We start from the raw sequence: 12,064 nt of genomic DNA, 5'->3' as shown, positions 1-12,064 counted from the left end.
ATCTCAGACAGGTCAGTAGGATGGTAGGGTAGAATGATCTCAGACAGGTCAGTAGGATGGTAGGGTAGAATGATCTCAGACAGGTCAGTAGGATGGTAGGATAGGATGGTCTCAGAAAGGTCAGTAGGATGGTAGGATAGGATGGTCTCAGAAAGGTCAGTAGGATGGTAGGGTAGGATGGTCTCAGAAAGGTCAGTAGGATGGTAGGGTAGAATGATCTCAGACAGGTCAGTAGGATGGTAGGATAGGATGGTCTCAGAAAGCAACAAGGATATGACTGGTATACCTAATGGTGGTTCTGGTGAGATCCCAATACTCTGCAGCAGCGCCTCCGTCTCTCTTCGTTTGCGGTCCAAGTCAGAATCTTCAGAGACATTCTCTGTTTTCTGCTGCAGACTCTCAGACTGAACAGGTGTTGAGGAGAACTTCAGTATCACTATCTCTGTCCCAAATAGCACCCTATTCCCTACGTGGTGCACTGGCCAAAAGTAGTGCAATATCTAGGGAATAGGGTGCTATTTCAAGTGCATTATATAAGGAATATGGTGTTATTTGAAGTGCATTATATAGGGAATAGGGTGCCATTTGAAGTGCACAATATAGGGCATAGGGTGCCATTTGAAGTGCACAATATAGGGAATAGGGTGCCATTTGAAGTGCACTATATAGGGAATAGGGTGCCATTTGAAGTGCACTATATAGGGAATAGAGTGTCATTTGGATCGGAGCCAGTGTATTTCCACAAAGACTTCAGAAACACTAACAACCCAAATCAGACTTCTTATAACCTGTTGTAGAAATGCTCTATTCATCCTCATTTGAGATGCTGAACTAAACCAAAGAAGTTCACATGACATTCAAATGAATAGAGATTTCTCCTCACCTCTTTCTTTTTCCTCTCCTCCTCCTTTCTCTTCTTCTCCTCTCGTATTTGAGCTAGCCTCTGTTTCTTTCGCTCTAGCTCAGCTTTCAGGTCGCTTTTGTCAGACATCTTCGTCCTACTAGATAGATAAGAAAGCAGCAATCTGCCTGTTGATACATACAGCACAGTTAGCCTGTTGATACAGCACAGTGAGCCTGGTTCATTCTGCCTGTTGATACAACACAGTTAGCCTGGTTCATTCTGCATGTTGATACAACAAAGTGTGCCTGGTTCATTCTGCATGTTGATACAGCACAGATAGCCTGGTTCATTCTGCATGTTGATACATACAACACAGTTAGCCTGGTTCATTCTGCATGTTGATACATACAACACAGTTAGCCTGGTTCATTCTGCCTGTTGATACATACGACACAGTTAGCCTGGTTCATTCTGTATGTTGATACATACAACACAGTTAGCCTGGTTCATTCTGTATGTTGATACATACAACACAGTTAGCCTGGTTCATTCTGCCTATTGATACATACGACACAGTGAGCCTGGTTCATTCTGCATGTTGATATACAACACAGTTAGCCTGGTTCATTCTGCCTGTTGATACATACAACACAGTTAGCCTGGTTCATTCTGCATGTTGATACATACAACACAGTTAGCCTGGTTCATTCTGCATGTTGATACAGCACAGTTAGCCTGGTTCATTCTGCCTGTTGATACAGCACAGTGAGCCTGGTTCATTCTGCCTGTTGATACAGCACAGTTAGCCTGGTTCATTCTGCCTGTTGATACATACAACACAGTTAGCCTGGTTCATTCTGCATGTTGATACAGCACAGTTAGCCTGGTTCATTCTGCATGTTGATACAGCACAGTTAGCCTGGTTCATTCTGCATGTTGATACAGCACAGTTAGCCTGGTTCATTCTGCCTGTTGATACATACAACACAGTTAGCCTGGTTCATTCTGCATGTTGATACATACAACACAGTTAGCCTGGTTCATTCTGCCTGTTGATACATACAACACAGTTAGCCTGGTTCATTCTGCCTGTTGATACATACAACACAGTTAGCCTGGTTCATTCTGCATGTTGATACATACAACACAGTTAGCCTGGTTCATTCTGCCTGTTGATACATACGACACAGTTAGCCTGGTTCATTCTGCATGTTGATACATACAACACAGTTAGCCGGTTCATTCTGCCTGTTGATACATACAACACAGTTAGCCTGGTTCATTCTGCATGTTGATACATACAACACAGTTAGCCTGGTTCATTCTGTATGTTGATACATACAACACAGTTAGCCTGGTTCATTCTGTATGTTGATACGTACAACACAGTTAGCCTGGTTCATTCTGCATGTTGATACAACACAGTTAGCCTGGTTCATTCTGTATGTTGATACATACAACACAGTTAGCCTGGTTCATTCTGTATGTTGATACGTACAACACAGTTAGCCTGGTTCATTCTGCATGTTGATACATACAACACAGTTAGCCTGGTTCATTCTGTATGTTGATACGTACAACACAGTTAGCCTGGTTCATTCTGCCTGTTGATACAGCACAGTTAGCCTGGTTCATTCTGCATGTTGATACAACACAGTTAGCCTGGTTCATTCTGCATGTTGATACAACACAGTTAGCCTGGTTCATTCTGCATGTTGATACAACACAGTTAGCCTGGTTCATTCTGCCTGTTGATACATACAACACAGTTAGCCTGGTTCATTCTGCATGTTGATACAACACAGTTAGCCTGGTTCATTCTGTATGTTGATATAACACAGTTAGCCTGGTTCATTCTGCATGTTGATACAACACAGTTAGCCTGTTTCATTCTGCACGTTGATACATACAACACAGTTAGCCTGGTTCATTCTGCATGTTGATACAACACAGTTAGCCTGGTTCATTCTGCCTGTTGATACATACAACACAGTTAGCCTGGTTCATTCTGCATGTTGATACAACACAGTTAGCCTGGTTCATTCTGTATGTTGATACAACACAGTTAGCCTGGTTCATTCTGCATGTTGATACAACACAGTTAGCTTGTTTCATTCTGCATGTTGATACATACAACACAGTTAGCCTGGTTCATTCTGCATGTTGATACGTACAACACAGTTAGCCTGTTTCATTCTGCATGTTGATACATACAACACAGTTAGCCTGGTTCATTCTGCATGTTGATACATACAACACAGTGAGCCTGGTTCATTCTGTATGTTGATACATACAACACAGTTAGCCTGGTTCATTCTGCATGTTGATACGTACAACACAGTTAGCCTGTTTCATTCTGCATGTTGATACGTACAACACAGTTAGCCTGGTTCATTCTGCATGTTGATACATACAACACAGTGAGCCTGGTTCATTCTGTATGTTGATACATACAACACAGTTAGCCTGGTTCATTCTGCCTGTTGATACATACAACACAGTTAGCCTGGTTCATTCTGCATGTTGATACATACAACACAGTTAGCCTGGTTCATTCTGCATGTTGATACAACACAGTTAGCCTGGTTCATTCTGCATGTTGATACAACACAGTTAGCCTGTTTCATTCTGCACGTTGATACATACAACACAGTTAGCCTGGTTCATTCTGCATGTTGATACAACACAGTTAGCCTGGTTCATTCTGTATGTTGATACAACACAGTTAGCCTGGTTCATTCTGCATGTTGATACAACACAGTTAGCTTGTTTCATTCTGCATGTTGATACATACAACACAGTTAGCCTGGTTCATTCTGCATGTTGATACGTACAACACAGTTAGCCTGTTTCATTCTGCATGTTGATACATACAACACAGTTAGCCTGGTTCATTCTGCATGTTGATACATACAACACAGTGAGCCTGGTTCATTCTGTATGTTGATACATACAACACAGTTAGCCTGGTTCATTCTGCATGTTGATACGTACAACACAGTTAGCCTGTTTCATTCTGCATGTTGATACGTACAACACAGTTAGCCTGGTTCATTCTGCATGTTGATACATACAACACAGTGAGCCTGGTTCATTCTGTATGTTGATACATACAACACAGTTAGCCTGGTTCATTCTGCCTGTTGATACATACAACACAGTTAGCCTGGTTCATTCTGCATGTTGATACATACAACACAGTTAGCCTGGTTCATTCTGCATGTTGATACATACAACACAGTTAGCCGGTTCGTTCTGTATGTTGATACATACAACACAGTGAGCCTGGTTCATTCTGTATGTTGATACATACAACACAGTGAGCCTGGTTCATTCTGCATGTTGATACATACAACACAGTTAGCCAGTTCGTTCTGTATGTTGATACATACAACACAGTTAGCCTGGTTCATTCTGCATGTTGATACATACAACACAGTTAGCCTGGTTCATTCTGTATGTTGATATATACAACACAGTTAGCCTGGTTCATTCTGTATGTTGATACATACAACACTGTGAGCCTGGATCATTCTGCATGTTGATACATACAACACAGTTAGCCTGGTTCATTCTGCATGTTGATACATACAACACAGTGAGCCTGGTTCATTCTGCATTTTGATACAGCACAGTGAGCCTGGTTCATTCTGCCTGTTGATACATACAACACAGTTAGCCTGGTTCATTCTGCATGTTGATATACAACACAGTAGGACCATTAGAAAATTCACCAATTCTCTCTGAGAACTGCTAGCCTGAGTGCCAGTCTGTTTGTGCTAACATGCCAACTCCTTGTCCTTCCTTGTCATGTATGTTTGGCTTGACAATGAGCAAATGAGTTGGCAAGAGCACAGACAGTTTTGGGACCAGGCTACAGAAGGAGACAACAGATCTGGGACCAGGCTACAGAAAGAGACAACAGATCTGGGACCAGGCTACAGAAGGAGACAACAGACCTGGGACCAGGCTACAGAAAGAGACAACAGATCTGGGACCAGGCTACAGAAGGAGACAACAGACCTGGGACCAGGCTACAGAAAGAGACAACAGATCTGGGACCAGGCTATAGGAGACAACAGACCTGGGACCAGGCTACAGAAAGAGACCTGGGAACAGATCTGGGACCAGGCTACAGAAGGAGACAACAGATCTGGGACCAGGCTATAGGAGACAACAGACCTGGGACCAGGCTACAGAAGGAGACAACAGAACTGGGACCAGGCTACAGAAGGAGACAACAGATCTGGGACCAAGCTACAGAAGGAGACAACAGATCTGGGACCAGGCTACAGAACTGCATGGAAAACAGAATTATCATAATTTAAAATGTTTTATATTTTTATTGAACCTTTATGTAACAAGTCAGTTAGGAGCATATTCTTATTTCATATATATTTTGATTTGTTTAAACCTTTTTGGTTAATACATGATTCCATATGTGTTATTTCATAGTGTTGATGTCTTTACTATTATTTTACAATGTAGAAAATGGTTAAAAAAAATAAAGAAAAACCCTTGAATGAGTCGGTGTGTCCAGACTTTGACTGGTGCTGTAGGTTCAGAAAGCTGTCTGGCAGACAAGATTAACAATACCCTTTCTAGCACTAAATATAGGTGTTCTACAAAACCCTTCAATGCTACCATTACAGATGATTACACATCAATCCATGGGTCATGCACAGCATCATGTCCACCTACATCTCTCTTTATGTCGTGTTGTGTTGTCTCTCTTGTCGTGATGTGTGTTGTGTCCTATATTCATATTTCATTTATTTGACATTTTTAATCCCAGCCACCATCCCCGCAGGAGGCCTTTTGCCATTTGGTAGGCCGTCATTGTAAATAAAAATTTGTTCTTAACTGACTTGCCTGGTTAAATAAAATAAATACATATAGGTTTAATCTCTGTATCAGTATCCACCTATAGGTTTAATCTCTGTATCAGTATCATGTCCACCTATAGGTTTAATCTCTGTATCAGTGTCATGTCCACCTATAGGTTTAATCTCTGTATCAGTATCATGTCCACCTATAGGTTTAATCTCTGTATCTGTATCATGTCCACCTATAGGTTTAATCTCTGTATCATGTCCACCTGTAGGTTTAATCTCTGTATCAGTATCATGTCCACCTATAGGTTTAATCTCTGTATCAGTATCCACCTATAGGTTTAATCTCTGTATCTGTATCATGTCCACCTATAGGTTTAATCTCTGTATCTGTATCATGTCCACCTATAGGTTTAATCTCTGTATCAGTATCCACCTATAGGTTTAATCTCTGTATCAGTATCATGTCCACCTATAGGTTTAATCTCTGTATCAGTATCCACCTATAGGTTTAATCTCTGTATCAGTATCATGTCCACCTATAGGTTTAATCTCTGCATCAGTATCCACCTATAGGTTTAATCTCTGTATCAGTATCATGTCCACCTATAGGTTTAATCTCTGTATCAGTATCATGTCCACCTATAGGTTTAATCTCTGTATCAGTATCATGTCCACCTATAGCTTTAATCTCTGTGTCAGTATCATGTCCACCTATAGGGTTAATCTCTGTATCAGTATCCACCTATAGCTTTAATCTCTGTATCAGTATCATGTCCACCTATAGGTTTAATCTCTGTATCAGTATCATGTCCACCTATAGCTTTAATCTCTGTATCAGTATCATGTCCACCTATAGCTTTAATCTCTGTATCAGTATCATGTCCACCTATAGGTTTAATCTCTGTATCAGTATCATATCCACCTATAGGTTTAATCTCTGTATCAGTATCCACCTATAGCTTTAATCTCTGTATCAGTATCAGTATCCACCTATAGCTTTAATCTCTGTATCAGTATCATGTCCACCTATAGGTTTAATCTCTGTATCAGTATCATGTCCACCTATAGGGTTAATCTCTGTATCAGTATCCACCTATAGGTTTAATCTCTGTATCAGTATCCACCTATAGGGTTAATCTCTGTATCAGTATCATGTCCACCTATAGGTTTAATCTCTGTATCAGTATCATGTCCACCTATAGGTTTAATCTCTGTATCAGTATCATGTCCACCTATAGGTTTAATCTCTGTATCAGTATCATGTCCACAGTTAGGTTTAATCTCTGTATCATGTCCACCTATCGGTTTAATCTCTGTATAGGTATCATGTCCACCTATAGGTTTAATCTCTGTATCTGTATCATGTCCACCTATAGGTTTAATCTCTGTATCATTGTCATGTCCACCTATAGGTTTAATCTCTGTATCAGTATCATGTCCACCTATAGGGTTAATCTCTGTATCAGTATCATGTCCACCTATAGGTTTAATCTCTGTATCTGTATCATGTCCACCTATAGGTTTAATCTCTGTATCAGTATCCACCTATAGGTTTTATCTCTGTATCAGTATCCACCTATCGGTTTAATCTCTGTATCAGTATCCACCTATAGGTTTAATCTCTGTATCAGTATCATGTCCACCTATAGGTTTAATCTCTGTATAGGTATCATGTCCACCTATAGGTTTAATCTCTGTATCAGTATCCACCTATAGCTTTAATCTCTGTATCAGTATCATGTCCACCTATAGGTTTAATCTCTGTATAGGTATCATGTCCACCTATAGGTTTAATCTCTGTATCAGTATCCACCTATAGGTTTAATCTCTGCATCAGTATCCACCTATAGGTTTAATCTCTGTATCAGTATCCACCTATAGGTTTAATCTCTGTATCAGTATCATGTCCACCTACAGGTTTAATCTCTGTATCAGTATCCACCTATAGGTTTAATCTCTGTATCTGTATCATGTCCACCTATAGGTTTAATCTCTGTATCAGTATCCTGTCCACCTATAGGTTTAATCTCTGTATCAGTATCATGTCCACCTATAGGTTTAATCTCTGTATCAGTATCATGTCCACCTATAGGGTTAATCTCTGTATCAGTATCATGTCCACCTATAGGTTTAATCTCTGTATCAGTATCATGTCCACCTATAGGTTTAATCTCTGTATCAGTATCCACCTATAGGTTTAATCTCTGTATCAGTATCATGTCCACCTATAGGTTTAATCTCTGTATCAGTATCATGTCCACCTATAGGGTTAATCTCTGTATCAGTATCATGTCCACCTATAGGTTTAATCTCTGTATCAGTATCATGTCCACCTATAGGGTTAATCTCTGTATCAGTGTCATGTCCACCTATAGGTTTAATCTCTGCATCAGTATCCACCTATAGGTTTAATCTCTGTATCAGTATCATGTCCACCTATAGGTTTAATCTCTGTATCAGTGTCATGTCCACCTATAGGTTTAATCTCTGCATCAGTATCCACCTATAGGTTTAATCTCTGTATCAGTATCATGTCCACCTATAGGTTTAATCTCTGTATCAGTATCATGTCCACCTATAGCTTTAATCTCTGTATCAGTATCATGTCCACCTATAGGGTTAATCTCTGTATCAGTATCATGTCCACCTATAGGTTTAATCTCTGTATCAGTATCATGTCCACCTATAGGGTTAATCTCTGTATCAGTATCCACCTATAGCTTTAATCTCTGTATCAGTATCATGTCCACCTATAGGGTTAATCTCTGTATCAGTATCCACCTATAGCTTTAATCTCTGTATCAGTATCATGTCCACCTATAGGTTTAATCTCTGTATCAGTATCATGTCCACCTATAGGTTTAATCTCTGTATCAGTATCATGTCCACCTATAGGGTTAATCTCTGTATCAGTATCCACCTATAGGTTTAATCTCTGTATCAGTATCATGTCCACCTACAGGTTTAATCTCTGTATCAGTATCCACCTATAGGTTTAATCTCTGTATCTGTATCATGTCCACCTATAGGTTTAATCTCTGTATCAGTATCATGTCCACCTATAGGTTTAATCTCTGTATCAGTATCATGTCCACCTATAGGTTTAATCTCTGTATCAGTATCATGTCCACCTATAGGTTTAATCTCTGTATCAGTATCATGTCCACCTATAGGGTTAATCTCTGTATCAGTGTCATGTCCACCTATAGGTTTAATCTCTGCATCAGTATCCACCTATAGGTTTAATCTCTGTATCAGTATCATGTCCACCTATAGGTTTAATCTCTGTATCAGTGTCATGTCCACCTATAGGTTTAATCTCTGCATCAGTATCCACCTATAGGTTTAATCTCTGTATCAGTATCATGTCCACCTATAGGTTTAATCTCTGTATCAGTGTCATGTCCACCTATAGGTTTAATCTCTGTATCAGTATCATGTCCACCTATAGGTTTAATCTCTGTATCAGTATCATGTCCACCTATAGGTTTAATCTCTGTATCAGTGTCATGTCCACCTATAGGTTTAATCTCTGTATCAGTATCATGTCCACCTATAGGTTTAATCTCTGTATCAGTATCATGTCCACCTATAGGTTTAATCTCTGTATCAGTGTCATGTCCACCTATAGGTTTAATCTCTGCATCAGTATCCACCTATAGGTTTAATCTCTGTATCAGTATCATGTCCACCTATAGGTTTAATCTCTGTATCAGTATCATGTCCACCTATAGCTTTAATCTCTGTATCAGTATCATGTCCACCTATAGGGTTAATCTCTGTATCAGTATCATGTCCACCTATAGGTTTAATCTCTGTATCAGTATCATGTCCACCTATAGGGTTAATCTCTGTATCAGTATCCACCTATAGCTTTAATCTCTGTATCAGTATCATGTCCACCTATAGGGTTAATCTCTGTATCAGTATCCACCTATAGCTTTAATCTCTGTATCAGTATCATATCCACCTATAGGTTTAATCTCTGTATCAGTATCATGTCCACCTATAGGTTTAATCTCTGTATCAGTATCATGTCCACCTATAGGGTTAATCTCTGTATCAGTATCCACCTATAGGTTTAATCTCTGTATCAGTATCATGTCCACCTATAGGTTTAATCTCTGTATCAGTGTCATGTCCACCTATAGGTTTAATCTCTGCATCAGTATCCACCTATAGGTTTAATCTCTGTATCAGTATCATGTCCACCTATAGGTTTAATCTCTGTATCAGTATCATGTCCACCTATAGGTTTAATCTCTGTATCAGTATCATGTCCACCTATAGGTTTAATCTCTGTATCAGTATCATGTCCACCTATAGGTTTAATCTCTGTATCAGTATCATGTCCACCTATAGGTTTAATCTCTGTATCAGTGTCATGTCCACCTATAGGTTTAATCTCTGTATCAGTGTCATGTCCACCTATAGGTTTAATCTCTGTATCAGTATCATGTCCACCTATAGGTTTAATCTCTGCATCAGTATCCACCTATAGGTTTAATCTCTGTATCAGTATCCACCTATAGGTTTAATCTCTGTATCAGTATCCACCTATAGGTTTAATCTCTGTATCAGTATCATGTCCACCTATAGGTTTAATCTCTGTATCAGTGTCATGTCCACCTATAGGTTTAATCTCTGCATCAGTATCCACCTATAGGTTTAATCTCTGTATCAGTATCATGTCCACCTATAGGTTTAATCTCTGTATCAGTATCATGTCCACCTATAGGTTTAATCTCTGTATCAGTGTCATGTCCACCTATAGGTTTAATCTCTGCATCAGTATCCACCTATAGGTTTAATCTCTGTATCAGTATCCACCTATAGGTTTAATCTCTGTATCAGTATCATGTCCACCTATAGGGTTAATCTCTGTATCAGTATCATGTCCACCTATAGGTTTAATCTCTGTATCAGTGTCATGTCCACCTATAGGGTTAATCTCTGTATCAGTATCATGTCCACCTATAGGTTTAATCTCTGTTCAGTATCATTGTGTATCTATCAATGCCGGAAACACAAACTAGCGTATGGGCGAATGGTTGGGATGTTCAATTCGACATGAAATTGTGTGATTGGACTGCCAAAGCACAGTGAGAATGGAACATCATTTATTCTAATTATATGGATGGAACTATTTACAGCACTAGGAGCCAAGGAGATGCAACTCCCAAAGATGCAGGTATTACATTGGAAAGTGGCAAGTACATTTTGAAAGCAAATTATACATTTGATACTAAATGAACAACGTACTGTAATGAAACAGCAGGGAGCAAGTCTCGAACCCGCGACCTTCTAGCTCGAGGTCCGGCGCGCTATTGACTGTGCCGCAAAAGCATGCTCGTGCTGCAGAGTCGATTTCCGCGCTTATAAACCCAGGGTCGTTACAGTACAAATATTTTCTTTACCTGCACGATCAGTAAGTAGGTGCTATTACATTATGAAAATGAGAAGTGGGAACGTAATGCAAAACATAAATAAAATGACAAAACACTACGAGACAAAGAAAAACTTTATTTTAAATCCTGATGGATGACCGAGCAGACCGAGGCATGCAAAACAAAACAAGCAGAAATGAGGATTGTAGCCTATGGCATGATGGTAGAGAAATGTTGATATCATGCATTACAAATACTGTACATCATACAGTATTTGACAGTGTGGACTCGCCTATTATAACAACTACCAATTAAATAATAAAAACGGAAAAGCAATGGCCCTGGATACCATGGTGAGGCTTATTACGCTGTAGATACATTGACCATGTTTTGCTACATTTGCAGCACATTGAATACATTTCATTTCTAGATTGTTCTCCCCATCACCAGTAAAACCATGTATTCTCCAGTTAAAATCGTGGTGCGCCTAGGTTTTCACACAATGACCAGAACACATTTTGAACCGTTAGACTTGGCCTACATTATTGGGTGCCGGCTAATAAGGATGCTCATGCAAGACAAAGATGCATTTTAATTAGCCTACCGTCTGCACTGTGCCTTGCGTTTATCTCGGGTCCTTTCCAGAATTAGCTATATCGGACGTGCCACAGGCAAAAATACCTGCGTGATTTATATAGACAATATCACTACGGACAAGACGTTTATATAATACAACAAAGGACATAGAATTAGCAGCTCGAGCTCTGCCCTCTTTCTCAATTGTAATTAGATTCCGTCCGGAAGTAGCCAGTATAGCATACGTCATTGTTGTACAAACAGGAATGTTTGAGATAATAAGATGATGACTTAATCTACACTATAGATGATACATGTGCCATATTATAATATCAAATTAACAATATGGTCATTGAAGAGAAAACGATAAATCTATTTCAGAAATTGCAAAAATGAAGGCCAACAAATGCCACTAATAATGT

At 39.5% G+C, this 12,064-nt stretch overlaps 1 protein-coding gene across 1 annotated transcript in view; it reads right to left on the bottom strand.

The window, feature by feature from the left end:
• dync1i1 (dynein, cytoplasmic 1, intermediate chain 1) overlaps window positions 1–11,993 on the bottom strand; it is a 32,160-nt gene extending 20,167 nt beyond the window's left edge. The window contains 3 exon segments of the mRNA XM_042315047.1: window positions 287–404; window positions 884–1,029; window positions 11,671–11,993. Coding sequence (XP_042170981.1) covers window positions 287–404; window positions 884–991 — 226 coding nt within the window. The 5' untranslated portion in view covers window positions 992–1,029; window positions 11,671–11,993.
• Window positions 11,994–12,064: the final 71 nt, after the last annotated feature.

This window comes from Oncorhynchus tshawytscha, unplaced genomic scaffold, assembly GCF_018296145.1.
Source record: "Oncorhynchus tshawytscha isolate Ot180627B unplaced genomic scaffold, Otsh_v2.0 Un_contig_5612_pilon_pilon, whole genome shotgun sequence".
Classification (NCBI taxonomy): Eukaryota; Metazoa; Chordata; class Actinopteri; order Salmoniformes; family Salmonidae; genus Oncorhynchus; species Oncorhynchus tshawytscha.
Note: the sequence above shows the minus strand (reverse complement) of the source record. Positions and strands in the feature narration are given on the sequence as shown.